General features: G+C 40.7%; 1 protein-coding gene across 11 annotated transcripts in view; it reads left to right on the forward strand.

Moving 5' to 3' along the window:
- Positions 1–19,564, forward strand: part of LOC113951571 (A-kinase anchor protein 2-like) — a 264,418-nt gene that overhangs the window by 219,978 nt on the left and 24,876 nt on the right. Inside the window, exon 1 of one of the 11 annotated variants that reach the window (XM_027652663.1) lies at positions 9,627–9,670. The exons of 8 other annotated variants lie outside the window; for them this stretch is intronic. Coding sequence is in view for 2 of the 3 variants with exons in the window: in XM_027652655.1 (XP_027508456.1) it covers positions 18,736–18,837 (102 nt within the window). In the remaining variant the exon portion in view is untranslated. Of the gene's footprint in view, positions 1–9,626; positions 9,671–17,766; positions 18,292–18,643; positions 18,838–19,564 lie in introns of those variants that run through there. 2 more of the 11 variants (XM_027652656.1, XM_027652655.1) reach the window with 2 other exon arrangements.

Genomic DNA, 19,564 nt, shown 5'->3' on the forward strand with positions numbered 1-19,564 from the left:
AATTCACAAGTTTGGTTCTTTGCCGTGAGTCACATATATGACGTTGCTTATGCTTGTTATTTTTTCAAGCATTTCTCCAGTTTTAGGTTGTCCCAGTTTTGTGACTGACTTAATGGAGAACATCGGTGGCTGAACCTCCATGCTTTTGTAAAATGTACTAGGAAGGTGGTCTCCTAAGGAAGATGTTTTAAAAAATACTGATTTAGATCATTCTGTGAAATGAAGGTAATTTCCTGCATGTTGTGAAGCAGCTGGGTGCTTACAGTGTGGTTTGAGGTACTAGTGGGTGGGACTATATGCAAAGTGTTGTTCTGCCCATCATCCCTATAACAGCAAAAGAAAGATGGGCTTTATGGATTTCTTCTTGTGCCTTCATTTTCCAAATTGCATTCTTAATACATGAAATTGCCATGCCATCCCATGTTTCTCCAGCTGCCTTTGTGCAACTGTTATATTTTTCATACAGGACTACAGGCTGGAAAAGCACTTTGAGCTGGTCAGCCTTTCCCAGACTTAAGAATTGCTGTGAGATAGCATATATTGTCATGTGCACAGGTGCAAGAGGTGAAGCTTCCGCTTAAAGTCATCCTCTGGCTCCACAGTGAGTTACCACAGTGGGGACTGCTATATCTATATATAAATATAGATTTATAGATTTAGATGGATTTATGCCATGAAGAAGATGAGATGAGCTCCTTCTCCATGCAGCTATGATTACTGCAATCCCCACGTGTATCGCTGCTGGAGACAGCTTCTCACTGCTCATACAGACAGCTGTAGACAGGGGACACAGGCTAGTACAACATTTGCTATTGCTTTCTAAAACCCTGCATTCTTGTCATTATGTTAGAGTCCTGATTTGCTGAGCAGTTGATTTGAGCCCAAGAAATCATTATGGGTTGATTTTATTGTTGCTAATACTGTAATAGGAGGAGGGAATTAAAAACAAATGCCTCAGTGCTGATGTTTGACTGGAGTGAGAGACAGCATGTTGTTTTGAGACTGATACATGATCCCAGATTGTAGCTGAACACTTGAAAATGCCAAGCAGGAGGTCTGCTGGACAGTTGATGAGCCATGTTTCAGCATTGTGTCCATACACAGAACTTTAGGGGAAGTCAGCTTGGGCAGAGGCAGGATGAATGGGCTCAAACCACAGGGGTGTTGCTATTATAAGATTTCGGTATTATACATCTTTCATTTAAATTGATTTTTCCTTTAAAGCACACATGAGTTTCATAGTCACAGGCAGACTTCAGAATTAAGTAATTGCAATGTGTTGCACATGTGTTGACTTTCAGAGTGCCTTACCTTTTCTTCTGATTATGTGAACTTGAGCATCTACCTTGACCTTGGACAAGTTGTGCTGCTTGGAAATTTCTTGTCTTTGTGAGGGTTTTCTGCCCCAATAGGGTAAAGCTCCTTCAGCATTCTCCTTAACCTACCTTTCCAAAGTATGCAAGAGAGTTCAGATGTTTCCAACCCAGCATTTTTTTTAAATAAGAAAATATTATTGCATCAGGAAGAGTATGCTTATAGTGGAACACGGTGCTTGTTTCAGTCCATTTACTGTCAGCAAGCTTATTCGTGTTTTCTCCTGTCCAGTTTTATAGTTGAACCTGGTGTCTCAGAGAGCAGTGAAATTTCAGGGGGAATACTGAATTTCGGGAGGATACTGAATTTCACAGGAATTTTTGCTGTATCACAGTTTCCTCAGCTTAATTAATTGCACTGATTAATTAATTGAAGAATGAGATAAGTTTTAATGCTGAATTTTGTGTAGGATGTTATGCTGCAATCCTATCTACACTTCTTTGCACAGTGCCATCAATTCAGTGAAGCTTAGCAGGGAGCATTAGAAGAAATTCATAATGACTAGGAAGATAAGCCAGTGCCTTGACACAAGTTTATCAGTAAGACATTACTAGAAAAATTCAGATAATTGCCTCTAAGTGCTAAAGCATGGCTGTGATCAGAGAATGCATGTTTGTGTTTCTTTTGTAGTTAAAGATGCATATTGTTTCCTGATATACCCCGGCTCATTTGATTAAGCATCGCAGGGCTTATCTTTGTCAGTTTATGTGTAGTCTTGCTTAATGGCATCATCCTCTATTTGCGTTAGATATATGTCTAAGACTTAAGCTGGGACCAGCACACATCTTACTTGTGTTCACTTTTTCCACACCTTTCTGGAGTCATAGGGGAAAGCAAGATTATGGATTTCTTGAAGGTTTTTGTGGAATGAACTTAAACTGTGTTTTTAGACCAGAAAGGGTCTGCTTGCATCTCCTGAGCTGTGTACAGCTGTTCTTCAAGGAAAATGCAGTCCTGGGCTCTTGTGAAGTTTAAGTACCCTGTTAATCAAAACCAGCTACCCTATTAATGAACCAAATCAATTGTAGTGCAACCAAATTGGATGTGTTATGACCAATTTGCCAATATTAAGTACAGAAGAAATAACAGCTGAGTAATTACAGCAAAAGAAGCATTAAATGCAACTTGAAATATACACATATTTTCTAAGCTTGGGGCTGTTTGACATTTTGTAATGTTGATTCTTGGTTTGTAATAGACTAATCATATGTAGTTTATGTTGATAAGTTGCCCTGTGTTTCTTATTGGTCTCCTTTAGGTAGATGGCAGATAGCAATGAGTGCTGTTATTGCAGCTAAGTGTTCTTTTTTCCTAGACTGTTAGGATCTTTCCTTTCTAATTTTCTATATATATGTTTAGTTAGTACTGTGTTGTTCAAAGCTACAGCAACTCTGCATCTGGAAGAACCCCATATTCTTGGGTTATGTTTAGAGGAACTTACTGTAAGTCTGTTTTATTTAACATATTCAGCAGAGGGTAATGAGAGGCTCTCTTGAGAGCCTGCCTTTCTTCTGAAACCTCAGATAAACTGCAAACAGCCTGAAGGATATTCACTGTGACTTCTAGCTCCCTCAAAATTCAGAAGGTTTTCTGTAAACATGGGAAGAAGTTTGACTCCACTGAAGAAATTATGTCTCCCATAACCTTGAACATCCCTCTGTCTTTTGTCAGTGCAGGACATGTAACTCTACAAGATAGCACCCAAGTTAAAAAGCTCAGATTTGGGCTGAATTAATTGAAAACAAGCAAAGCTCCAACTTGCAAGTCTGGGAGTTACCTAAACATTTTGTTCTGTTTTAAAACAAACATTTTTCTATCAGCTTTTTCAAAATTCCTGGTGATCTTTGTTCCCAGCCACCTTATCTAAACAAATCAAAACAAACAATGTGCACAGGTTCTTTGCTGCCACAATAAATTACTTGTTTTAACTCAGGTGGTTGTGGAATGGTTTGGTTTGGGGTTGGTTTTTTTTGTTATCTTTTATGTTTGCCTGAGAAACAGCCTTAGTATGTAGGTCATCTCAAGTGCTAACAACATTGAAAATCAGTCCAGAGGAGGCTTCTTCAAATCACCTTGCATTTAGGGAGAAGCAAGAGCCTGCAACAGGACCATTCCCACTGGGTAACTGATAGAGGACTGCTCAGTTATCCCCTTGGTGTCCATGCACACCACACACATGGGAGCACAAAGCAGTTGAAGTTGGCTTGCAGCAGAGCAAAGTGGCATCCTACTCTTATTGTGAGTGCACGTCAGGCTGGCTTGGTTTACCTCACTTTTAACACTAAGGAGTCGCTCATCTGCTTGCATAGCTCTCTGGGAAGGGGTGCTTAAATGAGCTTAACACTTTTAAAGCTCAGAAGAGTGGAGGTGAAGAGTTTACTGTAAAGAGACTGTAGCACAATGCCACAGAAATCACAGTGGGTAGCAGTGGTCACATCTGCTGGCACAGGTTGTGGAGTTTTCACCCACCTCAGTACCCACAATAGAAGCATGTGGGTAAGCCAGTGCTTTTGAGAGGTACTGAAAAGGTAGAGAGAAGACGACAGAGGAAAGGAAGTCTTTCCCCCTATAAATGGCTTGCAACAAATGTAAGTCATTTGTCATTTCAGATTCCTTTTTTGCTTGCGCGAGTAAGTAAGGAAATGAACAGCTAAATATTAACTGTAAGTATCTGAGGAAAACAAGTAAGTGGGATGCTGTATGACCTTTCTCACTTATTTCTCCAGACATCATCCTGTTGTGACACATAGCACTGTCAGCTGATTGGCATTTATGTCTCCAGCCCTGATAATTTTGACAAGGGATTTTATCTTTGCTGTGATGGGAGTACTAAACGTGCCACGTGCCGCTTTCTTTCTGAATGGAGAATGCTCCCAAAGCCCCAGTTTTCAGAGCAGTCAAGTGTGAACACTTCTTTTAAGAGGTTTTACCTGTTCAGCATGGGAATAAGAATGAAGACCAGTTTTAGCATTGGAAATTAATTTCAATCCAAATAGCATCAAGAGAGGGCCTCCATGTATTCTTTGAGTTGGGTTGAAAGCAAACTCTTCATTTTCAACAGGGTTGAACATTTCCTACTCACATTACCCAACCCAGCTGCCAGCATGAGTAGACATTGATGGAAGTACAAGTACACACTGGAGACATTTTCTTTCCCAAGAAGCTGTAGTCTTTTTCTGTCATAAGAAGACACAGTCCTGACAGCAAGCAGTACCAGAGCCTGGCACTGGACCCTTACCCCTATTTCACCTCCCCACTGCAAATCACCCAGAAAATGCAAAGCGCTAGTGAATTTTAAAGCCCTCTGTTCCCCAATCAAGGTTTAATGTCACGATTTCCTATTGGAATTTATTTTGGTGGCCATCCTTGTGTAATTCATGCTGAGCAGTTATTCTCCTGCTGCTACAGCAGCAGTCAATACTTTGTCTAAAATACAGGTGTCAGGTGGGGGGTCTGCTCTGGAAAGGAGAGGTTTGAGGTGTGAGCAAGCTGTCCATGCAGCATATCTCATAAATTGGTTTTACTTCTGTCTCATGCAGGTTGGCTTTATACAAAAAACAGCAGGTCTGGTTACAGCACCAGGGGAAATTAAACTGACAGAGCCAATTTGTACTCTTAAAATAAACAGAAGTGTCCTTTAGGTTTAAAGCTCCTGATTTCCCTAAAAGGAGGAGGAAGCACAATTAAGATTGCTCACGAGATAAAATTCTTTGGAATTGCTTGTTATCAAATAGCCCCTTAAACATGAGGAAATATTCAAGAAAACTATTTATTTTTTAAAAGTATTTGTTGCAAGAAGGAATTTTGTCAGATTGGCTCCTGTGGCTGCTATGAGCTGCCTCTGCCAAAAATTGAAACTCGGCTTTTGAGCAGACATGATTGGACTGGCATCATGGGTGGATGGGAAGCTGCTCAGAAAAATGCCTCCCCCTCTCCTGACCTGTGCTCCCTGCATCTCCCCATGCTGGTGGGGCCATGCAAAGGGATCAGAAATGTTTTACATGAAGAGAAAGCAGAAGAATAGAACAATTCACTTAAAAGCCACAAAGCACCAAACCAACCAGTGACAGGCTGGCATTAAAACCCTTACTACATCTCCTGTATCTTTGTTGTTTTACTCTGGTTCTTTGCACAAGATGTCCTCTGATGTTCACCACCCATATTTCACCCTCTACTGGTTTGTTAAGGGTAGATTTGCAGAGGAGGTGATGAAAACGAGAAGGAGATCCTTGAAATGGTTAGTAAACTTTAGCAATTGCATGCTTAAGCGCCAGTTTTTCTTCAAGCAGCCAGCCTTCTGGGGCACTTTTCATTTTGCTGCCCAAGACAGAGCTGTCTGTGGAGATAATACAGTTTGAAAATAACAAGCTGAAATGGTGACTCTAGTCCCATAAGACCTTTCTGCATGTGCACACAACTCTGCTGTGATGCAGAGGAGGGGGATAACACTTTCTCCAGTGAGATATGTGTTATGGAAAGACATTGATACAGAAGGAGGTAAGGGAATAGTTTTGATTTTATTTTTTCTTCTGGTTTGCACATCTTAAATTTACTGGTCCACATAAGGGTGCTAGTCCAGCAGACTCAGAAAGTCAGGCAGGGTATTTACTCCCTGAACAGGAAAGGGATGCACAAGAGGATTTGCTTGGTTTATGTTAAGCTTGTGTACACTTTCCATAAAGAGAAACCCATCTTTCTTTTTTCTATTTTCTCTTTTTTCTCTCTTCTCTCTTTTTTCTTTCTCTTTTCTCTTTTCTCTTTCTTTTTCCCCTTTCCCGTTTTCCCACCTTGCCTGGCCTTGCCTTGCCTTTGCCTTGCCTTTTTTCTCTTTTCTTTTCTTCTCTTTTCTCTTTTTTTTCCTTTTTTTTTTCTCTTTTTTTTTTTCTTCCAACAACATGTTAAAAGAACAGAATTAGCTCTTTACAACAGATTGCAGCAATGACCACGTGCTTTCAGTGGTGCAGTTACCTCCAGTGTGGTCTTTGGGCTGCATCTGTCCCCTGAGGTAGCTGAAAGGGCTTGTGACCACTATAATTCTGTTGCTGCTTAATCAGGAGATATAACAATGCAAATCACTATTGCTGCCACATTTTAAAGAATTTGTGTTTAACCATAACCACAAGTTGCACCCAGCTGCTAAAATCTGAGATGGCTTCTCTGAGAAACACTCAAAGAAGTGTGCCTCAGATTCAGATCTCATCACGTATCTTTAAGGTTCATGGAGGAGGGCTGTTTCAGATTAAAGAGGTCTCCCAAAGTCACAACACCCTTGCAGAGAACATGGTGCACCTACATCTTGTTCGTTGACTGGTTGAGCTATAGCTTACGCATCTCATTTGCCTCTACAGGTGGCCTTGTGGCATGGACAGGGCAGTCTTCTGGCCATTCAGCACTGAAATTGCATATGACCTGCCACTCTGATAGACAAGTTTGGCTGTAGACCTAGGGATCCTCAGATCTGCAGAATAAAAATAGGAGCCTTACACTAGCTTTCCATGTACACTGATTTAGTCATGAAACCCAGCATCCTTGCATTTAATGTGCATTACTGCTGCAAATTTGGAAAATTAGGGTCTGAAACCGGTAAATCACTTCATAATGGTCCCTTTTTTTCTCAGATACTGAGGCCAGCACTCTTGTCTTTTACAATCTTGCCCCTGATGTCTCCAGAAATTAATACTTGCTGACTGTTTGGTGGATACTAATATAGTCTTTCCACTACATTTCAATCTTCATACACTTACTGCATTTCAGTATGGCATGATGCAGAGGACCCCGGGGCTTACTGCTTATAGTCATGCATTGGTTTAAAATTCAGAGACGTCAATAATCTTTGCACTTCAGGAAGTTAGGAGGAATAATTTTAAAGTGTTCTTGGACCACTTTGAGTTAAATTTCTGCATTTTTATTTATTTCTTGATCATTCAGCCATTTCAAGTTTCTGTTCATGCTTTTTGCTTCAACCAAGAGCACTATAACTTTTTTTTTTAAATAAACTTGAGGTTGTATCAGGAGAGACTAAGGCTTTAAAAAAAAATCCCAAAACGAGCAACCAACTAACAGGAAAAAAAAAAAAAGAAACAACCCAACTTATTTAAAGCTGACAGTAATGGTGGGTCTGAATTCCTGAGGGGAGAAAAGCTTGTTTGTTTATCTGAGGCCAGCTCTAGCAAAAGATGGCTTAACAGGGTGTATCTACTGCCTTTGCTACTAAAGCTACGCTGCTATACTGTACACACATCATTACCAGTGTTCATTCTTGAAACATACCAATATGTTAAGGACAAGTCATTCCTGTTTTTCAAAACTAGTTGGTATGAGAAACAGGTAATTAAAAAAAAAGTGCAACTCCTTTAGACTTCAGTGAAAACAGAGTATTTGCATGTCAAGTGGACAACTCCCATGAGTCTCTATCAAACAAGGGTCTTGAGCTCCATCTCCTGCATACCTGGGTAGTGCTCCAGTAACAGCTCTGTCCTCCAGGGCTCGTGGGGCTTTAGACAGCTGGTGTCAGGAAGTGTATGGAAGATAAGTATCTTCTGACCTTTCTCTTCTTCAGTGACCACAGGTGAAGCAGGGTTACTTAAAATTCGTATTTAATCAATAAGCAGCTATAGAAATTGCATTTTAAATCCATACACTCTAATACAGTATTTTATTTCTCTGTTGGACACCTATCCCCTCTTGATAGTGTAGAATTGTGGGATGATCCAAGGGAATAAAAATAGCTAATATTGTGAAATCTATAACTAATGTATTATAATATCTACCCCTTGTGCAGACAGTGTAGGAGGTAGTATATGAAAGCACACTATTTCCTGTCACTTTAGGCTCACCAAAACCACTCAGTTTTATTTTAGGACAGGAATGTTGAGTGCCTTTTCTTTTTTTTCCCAGTGAGACCTTATTTACATTCTGTTTTCATAGATTCATTCAACAGATGACAGAGTTTCTTACCTGCCCATTTAACGCTGTAGAGACCTGACTTGCCTCATTTCATGTGGCTCAGGCAGGTGGTGGAGCATCTGGTGAAGTGAGCTACCACTGCCTTCAAGGGTTCTCCTGTCAAAAATGTCACTGCTGTTCATTTTCATCATTGCTGGTAAAGGATGGCTGTGCCTTCCCTTTGCTGATGCCTTAGAAGTAGTAAGAAAGCAAGTCAATATCTTATTTAATTCTTCAGGTAAGCTTTCAGCCCTTAAGCTGTATCATCTATAGCAACATGTCTGACACTGAATTCAAGCCATTTTAACCCAAAGTTATCCCATTGCAGGGGATATCTGGTTAGCATAGCTCATGTTTTTAGCTTTAACTATTAAGCCTCCAGGAAACCTAATCCAAGGGTACTCAAATGTCACTAGCCCAGAGGCAGCAGTAATAAACAAGTACTATACTGTAGAAAACACTGTGCTTTCTTTCCGTGTCACCCTCCTTTCTAAATTTGGGTGGAGGTTTTTTGCATTCCTTCTATTCAGCTGTTTTCTATTTGGCTGGTACTTTTCATACAGGCTGTACACCACTGCTCTGACCTAAGACTTCTGAAACATGGTACCAAAGGTGCCCTAAGGACTTCAATTAACATTGCAGCCTCTCCTGTGGAACGAATATAGTCGAGCCGTTTTGTTATTCCTTGTAGGTAAAAAATACTGCTAGTTACTTCTTGGAACTTGTGTCTTTCACAGCAGTCCTTCATGTGATTCCTCCTTCCTAGTACTAAGCCAGCCACATGCTGTGCTGTAGGTTAGTGGACCTCCCTGCAGCCAACCTCTCCCCCCCCAGAAAAAAAAAGCAAAAACCAAACAAAAAAAATGAACCTACAATAGTAAACCCCTGCTTATGTTAGCTGAAAACATGTCTTAAGGTCTGTTGCCAACACAGTGCTTTTGAAAGTATCCCTAAGGAGATGGCTCCCTTACAGGTTAAGTGAAGTCATGCTCTTTATGAGTAGAGTGAAAGGGAATTTTCCTTTAAAAGAAAGGAATTTTCCTTTAAAAGCCCCTCTGTGAGTGGGCTGAGGGTGTGAGTGGGCTGAGGGTATGGGCTTCCTCTTTTTTTCCTTCTTTCTTCTTTTTCCCTTTTTTCACTTTCTTGTTTTTCCTTTTTTCTTCTTTTTGTTTGTTTGTTTGTTTGTTTGGGGTTTTATTTATTTGGTTGGTTTTTGAACAAGCCCTCCCTCAGCTTATGACATCACAGTCCTGTAATGAGTTGGGGAAGGAATGTGACTTAAGGAGTGAAGGCCTTTGTGGAAAACAGCATATTTGGGGTTTGCTTCACAGTTTACAGAAACAGAGTAAGGGTAAACTAAGATTTCTCACCTGTGACATGTATCTTCGTTGAGCCTTTATCATTCAATATAGGGAGGAATATTTACCATACCACAAATTTGTGGAATTCTTTGTAGCTAGTTTGTTCATTGCAAGCAGTAGGCAGAGCTTTGTGAAATTTGCAACTTTCTACATAGATGTAATAAAGAAGAATATTGATTCCAAGGAGGACAGATACTTTTTGTATGTCCTGTGCATGTGATAACTAGAGAAACCACCCAGCACATCCAGTGAGTATATTCCTTAGGCACCACTTGCAGAGTCTTCTGGCTGACTTCTTTAGTTGCTGTGGAGGGGTATGTTTCCCACTCGTCGAGTGTGTTATCCTTCTTGACACTGTATAGCAAACTTCAGCTCATAAAGATGCTTTCAGGGTGTCTGTTCAGCTTCATCTTATAGTTGTTTAGCACTGAAGGAAATTAAACATAGTACCATGAGCAGTCACATTTAGCAGCAACAGCATACCTGATGAACCCTCAGTGCACGCACCAGGATAGCACATTCCTTAACTCCTGTGAAATGAGGAAGAATATTTTAGGGGAAAGCATCTGAAAGTCAAGTTGACATAATCTTTCCTTTTACCTTGTGCTTTTGTTTTTATGTACACAGACTCCATAGATGAAGTTTTATGCAGTTACTTCAAATACTGAAAACTGAGTTGTGTCTTGTGTGATGTGCTAGTAAACAATACTCTTTTGAGAAGCCATTTTTGTCTCTTCCCCTCTCTCCTCTAAAGCAATTTGATCTGGAATGTGTCAAACTTCTGTTTGTACAGAAATGTGAGGTGCTGCTTGCAGTTTGATGCTGAGCCTTTTTATGATTGTTTAAAATACCTCCAAGCAAACATTTCCTATCAGATAGCAAATTGTCTGAGAAATACAACCCTTAATGTAACAGCGTAATTGGCTTTAATGATCTTCCCAACGTTAAATGAATTAACCACTATTTATTTAATTTTCCTGTAATTAGGTAAAAAAGAACCTATAACTGAGGAACTGAGAAATCTGAAGGACTTTTCAAGCAGACCAGTTTGAGTGGGAATAGCCAGTTCAGTTAACACCATTTTCCTCCATCATTATCTTAATTCTCCACTTGCTGAAAGAGCAAGTGATGAATGCCTTAATCAAATAATAGCCTAATGTAGTCCAGATGTGCTGTAGGTCATTTAATCAGTGACTTTTCAGCAGGAATAATGAGTTTTTGCTTGGAAGAGGAGAGGGGAACAGGGGCAGAGGGACAGGAAGTAGTAGGTGCTGAAAGGAGATGTCTTACTCCCAGGAATTTCTCAACTGCCTTTTTCCCAAATAAGGAATTAGGAAAAAAATCCTATCCAAGTCTCCTTTTCAATGAAACACTCTCCTGCAGGAGACAGTGAGATGACTGTAATGCTTAGTTTGTGTTATGCGCAAAGCTTAGATGAAGCTGCTAACTGTTCACAACACCACACTCACATGGTAGGTCACATTTATAGCCTAGGGACAGCAATGGTATGTGGAGAATTTAGCAACATCCTCCTTCTTACAGACTATACGCATTTGGCCTCTTACTAGCAAAACTGTTCTATAGACCCTGTAGTCATTTCAACTTTTTTTTCTTTTTAACTTTTCTGTTAAGTATTATTTACTTGTGGGACGTTTGTTGAAGTGGTTTGGCAAAGTCCCCTGATCATCCTGGCTACACTGGATTCATTGTTTAACGATAGCAGGTTTCATTTTGCTGGTGTGTATCTTTGGATGGGTATTTTTCTACATGTGCCATCCAGAAAATTAAATTACATGCAAGCCCTTAGAAGAAGAACCTTGTGAATTGCAGTGCATTAGAGTTACGAGGTTTTGGCTCTTGTGTAAAATCTCCAGCTTGTACCCCAAGTGTTGTTTAATCTGTGGTGTGTTTCTGGAAAAAGGGACTAGAGTGAAAGCATTTTTATGTGGTAGTTCCTTGATGATCTCTGGGCATGGTGACACATTGGAGAGCATGACTCAGGGGAGGTGGTGTGCCAGGCTCTTGCTGGAAGCAGCTTCTCTTCCCCACTTGTGTGCATAAATCACCTGTTGGCAGAGGCTTCAGTTACATCCTTTGATCACCATCATATTTTCCCCCTCTTCACTTACATAAATCAAGCAATTTTTGAGCTAAGACTAGGGTAGATATCCTTTCTTCATGTCCCTCAGGTTTCTTTTTATAATGTTCCATTGATCTGCTTTTGCCTAAGTCTGGAGGTAACAGCCTAAAATACATTTTGGGTAAAGCTAATTATAAACAGGGACCTTTTTAAGCCATTACATGCACTCTCTTAGTAGAGAGTTTTAGGGGTCTCTAACTTTAAAATAACTCCATTTACTTGAAAAACCGAAGAAAGCAATCCATAGTGCTCAAACCAGCTGACTGGTTGAGCCCTCAGACTCTAACCTTCCCAAGGCCTGCAGTGAGTAAACATTGTCCTACTCTTTGTGCTCCTGGCAGAGCAGGGTACTACTGAGCGAGACACACTGCGCACTGTGCATGGCTATGTAGGCATACCTTCATTTAAGGAGATTTTGTTGTGATGGGTCTTAATCTGATGGATGAGAGCAGCTGTAACAAGTCCTCTTGATAAAGACAAAACATCAATAATAATTCTTAACCTTCTTTAGCTGTCAAAGAAACAGATGTTTAGCCTTACATTTCTGAGCATAATTTGCTCCTTTAGCCCAGCATAGCCTCTGTGGCAGCACTCCAGACTGTCAAACTCCAGTAGATATTGAGCAGCCATGCCTTTCAGAAGTGCAGCAAATATTTATTAAGCTTTAGGAAATAGTTAAAAGCAGTATGATCTCCATCAGTTGGTGTTTGTGCAGCAAAGAAGTGAAATAAAAAAAGAGAAAAATTATCTTAGTCTTTATTTGCAAAAGTTTGTAGGGGGTTACTTCTGTTAAAGCCTTTCAGTTCCTTCTATATTGCCCTTGAAAGTAAGGGGTGAAAGAGCTCCAGCATAGAGATCATCTATCTTTGTTCAGAAAATGCCATTTAGGCTGCCATTTATGACAGGTTTACAGAATTGTATGAGCCAGTGAAAGAATCTGTATCGTCAGAAGACTTTAGTAATACTAATATATCTCAAAAAGCCTATTTGTGTGTTTATGACAGGTTTATCTCTGTTCCTCACATCTATTAAAACAGTTTTCCTAGCAACCATAAGATCTGCTCTGAGAGCAAATGAACTGCCTGGCCTTTTGTCTCAGTTTACTGCCTTCCTCCTGCCCCTGCCTAACCCAAATTCCTTCCTCCGGAGGTCCCTTTCTCATGCACCAAAATTATTAACATGCCTTTATTTTTCTCTAGATCTCTCATTTACATAGGAGGGTTGTAGATCCATTCTTTAGATGGAACAAGAACCCCCTTGCACCTAATGAAAAGACTAAGGAATTCTGGAAATCCCCTTGCCTCATTTTTTTTTCCGTGCAAGTGACCATAAAGGTCACTCTTTCCTTGTGCTGACATTATCTAGATGGGTTAGAGAGTATTAAGAGCAAGGCTTAGTTTACTGTCCTTTCCCCTCCCCACTGGGATTAGATCATGCTTTATCAGAGCAATTGTTCCATCCTCGACATGTGCTGCGCAGATTTCAGCTGCAGCATTTTGTGAAACTGATTTTTTATGCGTACATTCAAAAGTCGTGTTCTGCTCAGCTCACTATCTGTATTGGGCACTCTGTTTAAGCTGAACATTTTCTTGTCCTTATTCAGTTGGGATTTCTCCTCATTCACTTAATATCAAGCCAGAGGCTGAGTGTCAGTGCTACTAACAACAGAGCCCTTAGCTCAGATGCACTAACAGCAGCTGAGGGGAGCCTGTCCAAGTGGACTCTGCAAGTGCAACAGTTCATGGCACAGGACCTCATCTATGACCTTCAGCTGTGAAGAAGAAATTATCCTTCTATTCCTTAAGGATTGTACCATGCATTGTATTCCCTGCCAGGCTGTGGGACAATTTTCTGATTGCGTGTAAACGTGGTAGTTGTATCCAGTGCTCTTTATTTCTCCAGCAAACAATTGCATTTCCTTAGGTAGCATTGGAGGCTGCTTCAGTGGATCATATTTACCATTTTAAGTAACTTGGCACCACAACCTTTTTAAATCAAGTATCCCAGCTTTTGGAAGTATTCAGTCTTGTTTCAGCAAAGGCAGATTTTAGAGACAAACCACGGAAAAATAAGCCTTAGGAAAAATGCGTAACAAAGTCAAAAAGTACTAACCATCTGTGGTGGGGTGGTTGATTAACACATAAACATGGTTTATATTGACCTTGAGTCTAGTGCTGTCCCTCTGCAGCATTGGTTTGTTTCCCATCCCTGCACATAGGGGATGTACTGTGCTCCTCATTCTGTCCTACAGAATAGAGTGAAGCAATATGAAAAATACTTGGTGTTGCATTTTTCTTTTGAGGTAGAAATCATTTTGGAACTGAAAGGACCATCACAAGAGGGATTTGAACTGATGAGAGTGATGATAAAAACACATTTTTCTGGATGAAAAGCATTCTTACACATGCATTTACTGCTCTAATTCAGTTGCGCTTTCAAGCTGACCTACATTACAGTGTAGAGAACAAGAGAATGGCCTTTTGAATGCAGGTTCTGGTACCTGAAATCATCACCAATTTACTGATTTCTTGGGTGCTTTGAAGCTCCTGGTTCTCCCTATGTGTGGCTGATAGAAAATGGGGTGTCGGTAGAAGTGTAGACTGGAAGTACCAAAAGGTGCTGCACTTTCTGAAGGAAAGTTTAATCACAGCTTCCTGTAATTTCAAATTTGCATCTTGATTACTGTAGAACGGAACAGCGCTTTCATAGCAAAACTAACCAGCCCCACAGAGAGTAGTATCCGAGTCTACACTGCTTGAATATATATTGCTTTCCTTTCTACCAGCTATGTAACCATATCACAACTCTGATAAATTCTGCAATGTTTTTTCTTTATCAGAAGTGATATTTCTTTTCATTCAGAAGTTAGCAGCCTTTTGTCCCTAAATACTAATTTCTGTATAAGTAACTTTGGCCATACAGGTGCTTCATGCAGTTACAGTTCTTTGCAGGAATCAAAATATTTAATAAAAAGTAGTTAGCCTTTTATTGTTGCATTTTTACAACAGCTGCACAAGCATTAAAGAAGGAAGATACTTATTTTTCTTGCTCCTATAGCAATTGGTGGAATCCAGTCATTTGGGTTGCAAATTCTTCGCAGAGAGACCAGATCTGTATTTACAGAAAGCAAGGGAAAAAACTGGCATACAGGATCAGGTGTTTTCCTTCCTGTAGAAAACTGCTTCTCATTTACATACCTTGAAGTTAGTGGAAAGTAGTAAGGTTTACTCCAAATTTGAATCCTGACTTACCCAGGAAAAACTTAAGCTATTTGTTGCCACGGTCCGTGGGGGGATGGGGCCGTGACACAGCACGGATGGGTTCGGGAGACAAGGTAGAGTGCAGATGGAATGCTTTATTGAATTTGTCATTGAGGGCACAGAAAATACTGGAGCTATAGAGACATGTTTGGAAAAATACAGTATCAATTGATTATGGGCTCATCGTTAAAACATCCTACCATACAGTATATGTTTATCATTAAGGTATTAATATTTTTATCCATCTTTAATTTATTACAGCAGCAAAAGAAGACTGGAGTTTGATTTGATAAAAGAGCTTTATAGTGTATCACATGGGGAAGCTGAAGCCTGGCTCAGATGCAATGGAAAAGCTTTTCATGTGTTTCCTGAACAAATACAATCACAACTTCTTCTCTAAAACAAATGAGAAAACAAAATAGGAAGACTACTTAGAAAATGCCACACAGCAAACTCTCCAAGTAACCACTTGCTTGGGCATTGTATCCCCACAATCTCTTATTACTGTCTGTGTTCCAAAAGAGCCCTTCACTGCTTCTTAGGGGGAAATAGTATGAAATTGCATTGATTTTTAGAATGTACCCTAGTGATTTCTGAAGTGCTTAGGAGACAAGCCAGCGTTCCATATAAAAAAGATTGTACTGTCTGGCTACCTCAGAATAGTCACTGAAGAGCATAGAGAGCTGCTTATGGAGAATGTCATTGTGACACTCAACACTTACACATTTTAGTTACCAGAAATGGTTTTGGTCTGTGTATTGAAGACACTGTGTAATGCACTCTGAGAGGAACAGGTTTTGCTTTTTGTGTGTAAATAGGATTATGACTGGAACTATTCAAGGTAGTGCCAGCATGTGCCTTAACATATCTTAAATTCAAAATTTGACTACAGGATTTGAGGATTTATTTTTCTCTGAAACTTGAATTTTATTTCATTAAGTGAAAACTTGTAATTTTTCCAGACAAAACTTTCCATAGTAGTTTTAAACCCCTTAGGTATCAGTATAAAATACAGTGTGAAAAAAGGAGACCTTTTTATATAGGAACAAGGCAACACTTTGGGTTTGTATTTGGGTTTGATTTTCTTTTAATGAAGATTAATGGTTTCTGTAGGGAATGTCAGTAGAAATCTCCTTTCTTTCCTTGAACTCTGCATCATCATCTATATCCCTGGTTTTGCCTCAGTTCTGGGATCTTCTGAAGGTTTTTTTGAGCTACTGCTTTCTCTTAGCTCCCCTCAACAGAAAATTTCCAAACCACAAAGACTTTGGCCTGTGTCTTCAGACTGCTTTCTGCAAAGGCTTCCACTGGTGCATTCTTGTCCCTCCAGTGACGAGGGAGGATTACTACATTTTTGGAGGTGAATGGGGTGGCAGCTGCCCCATGAGAGGGATGAAGGAAGTGCACGAGCCGTTGTAAGACGGGAGCTGCCACAGTGGTTTGGGCTGCCATTTCCATCTGGGATGGGGTGGGATGATGGCTCCTGTATGAGCATGTGTTGTGTGGCAGAGAAAATGAGCTGTGATGGATGGGTGCTACCACCTCATACAACTCTAGGCTTTTCTTGATGGTTACTAGCTGCAACACAATGTCTTGCCATCCTTCTACAGAAAATGACTTCTCTAAAGACATACTTGCTGTCACAAGCAAGCATGGAGCAATACCTGTGTTGGCTAGGGGTTTTGTCCCTGGACCAGAGGCCTGTCTGGAAGCACAGAGGTGCAGTTGATTTTTGTATCTTTGTAGTGTTTGAGATTGGCTCCATCTGTTATGCAGGTGGTGACTGGTGACCAAAGGGTGAGATGAATGAAAGCAGCTGCTCTCTTGAAGGTTTGCCAGAGTCAGCCTCCTAACAAATCCATCATTTGGTTCCTTCTCATTTGCAAAGAGAGGCAGGCCCTGACAGTAGGTGGAGAGGGATAAGATGGTTGACATCATCAAGGACTTACGGATTAGCCAGTCAACCACATGCAAATGTGGTTTTAGTACTAAAACTGCTTGAGGTGTGGTCGGCCCAAGAGTCAGATCCAAGAGCAGAGGGGATAGGGTTGAACAAAACACTGGTTCAGTGCCCAGGTAGTGGGAGGAGAAGCAGATGAAATACAGGACATCTTCAAAAGAAGATGAAAGCTGAAGAAATGGAGGGTTGACAATGCAAATGAAGCCAGGAGACCAACAATATCAAAAACTGTCCTGAAATTTGGCTGGAGTGATTGTAGGATCGTGCAATGGGGAAGCTGTTTCAGATTCTTAAACCATAAAACTTCTCAGTCATTTTCTCTGTTCCTCTCCCTTCCTCACCACAGCCACTCTTTCTTCGGAAGAATGTTGATGTGGCTCAGGATTGCCTCCCCCTTGTTTCCGTAGGCATTTTGTGTTGCATCAAACAAAGGAAGGCACTGGCAGTAGGTTTGCTGGGTCTTGCTAGTAGCACACCCACATTTTTTTCCTTCTAAAAGAACTGATTTCCCAAACACTTACACTTTTGTAGATGAAGAATCCAGCCAAAGAGAAAATATGCTAATAATTTTCTAAGCTGCTAATAACTGTAGTTTACTAAAGTGCAGCAGCATTGTAGAAGTGACTCTAATTACCCCGTTGCATCTTGACTTAAACAGAAATGAATGCACATTCAGAGGTTGTGTAAATGTAACAGCAACTTCTGGAAAATCTGGGTCTAGATGAGCAGTTTAAGGGAATCTCTGTGAATGCTGTATTGCTGACTACAATTAGGATTGAATGCAGCCCATTTCTCATTCACAGGTCTTTGTAATGGTGCAGGCTTTGAAAAGCCTCTTCCCTGTAGGCGGCAAATACAAAGCTGCTGGTGCGGGTTTATCGCTGAGGAGCAAAAGCAGTCCCCTGCAAAGCTCACCTGCTTCTGCCAAACAGCTGAGGCAGGGGGTCTGCGTGTGTCCCACCGCCCTCCTCCTCCAAGCCTCCTCCCATGCACCGTGTTGTCATCCTGACGTGCCATTCTCCCACACCCAGCCACTTATCCTGAGCAGGCCCTGTGGCCTGGGCTGTCTTGAAAAGTTGGGTTTTTTTATCAGCTGCTTCCGTCCTTAGTTATCTCAGTTCTGTTCTAAAAGTAATTAGAATCAGCAGATTGACTCTGCTCTTACAGCAGTGCTTGGAGCATTCTCTCATTGCCATGACCTCACAAAGCTGTCCCCAGATTCTGCCAGAATGTGTTGAGGAAGAAAATTGTGTGGGTTCTTAATCGTATTTTTTCCTCTCCTAGCATTCCTCACTGGATTCTATGCCATTCTAGGAGCCCTTCTTCATGCTCAGTTGCTAATTTATAGCACAGAAAGCCTCCTCCAATGAGTAGCAAATGTTTCCTCAGAGCTTTTACTGCATAATTGTCTGTTTTGCTACATAATTACATGTGCCACACTAATTGCAGAGACACATACTCTTTCAGAGTTACATGCCATCACAAATGCATGCCCTGATTAGACAGTTCCGTGCGTGTGCCTCATTTGCGAGCTATGGATTGCAGCTATGATGAGAGGATAGGCTCTTACTCGCTAAGAGATTTAGGTAGAACACTGTACCTGTGGTTCTGTCATCTAATTTGAATATCCAGGTATGGTGGATCCGCAGTGGTTCATACATTAAAGCAGTGATGGAAGTAGACATGCGTTAGTGAATGCAGTCTCTCGGACTACCAGGGATATATTCCCAACTCCATGAGTGGAGGTACCAGAAGCACAGGATCAGGGGGCCCTTTTACTCTGGTTTGGCTGTTCAGGTAGATGTGCTTCAGTGGCAGCAGTGCCACTGATTTTCTGTGTCCATTGACGATATATTCCTGTGGCTGCAGAGGACACGTAGTTACCTACAAATATCATTAGTGGCTTTGATCTGTTTAGTTAGAAGCAAATATTAGCAGGAGCATAATTGCATACCCATGGTTTGTGTAACAGAGGACAGCCATCGGTCTTGCACTTTGCACACGCTGCTCCAGGAACCAACATACCCCTTTTTGCACCTGCAAGTCAAGAAGGGAAGATTTAAACCCAGATATCAAACAGATATTGCAGACTTAATCCTGTCACCTGAGTACCAGTTGTGTTGGTGGAGCCTTGCCAGCAGATCAAGTGCAATTCTTGCCCTTTCAGGTTAAAAGAAACCGTATCTATGATTTTTTTCATTCCTTCTGTGCCCACCTGAAAAAGTAAGGACTTTTTATATTTGTTCTGTATTTGTTTGCAGAACATCTGATTTCTCGAATATATCTTTAGTAGGACTAAAGAAGAAAGTGGCCACATTTAGATATTTAAATGATGAAAAATACAATATGCTTTAAGAAAAGTGCTGCTAGAGACCTTAGCTGGAGTATTTCTAAGTTCAACAGAAAGTGAAGAAGTGAAGCAAGCAGAACCAGTAAAGTTTGTCAAGTAAAATATGTAGACAAAAGCAGGTTGTTTGTTTTTAAAGATTTTTTCCAATGTTTAAGGACCATTAAGAAGAGACTT

Source organism: Corapipo altera, unplaced genomic scaffold (genome assembly GCF_003945725.1).
Source record: "Corapipo altera isolate COAL_440 unplaced genomic scaffold, ASM394572v1 61286, whole genome shotgun sequence".
NCBI classification, from domain to species: Eukaryota; Metazoa; Chordata; class Aves; order Passeriformes; family Pipridae; genus Corapipo; species Corapipo altera.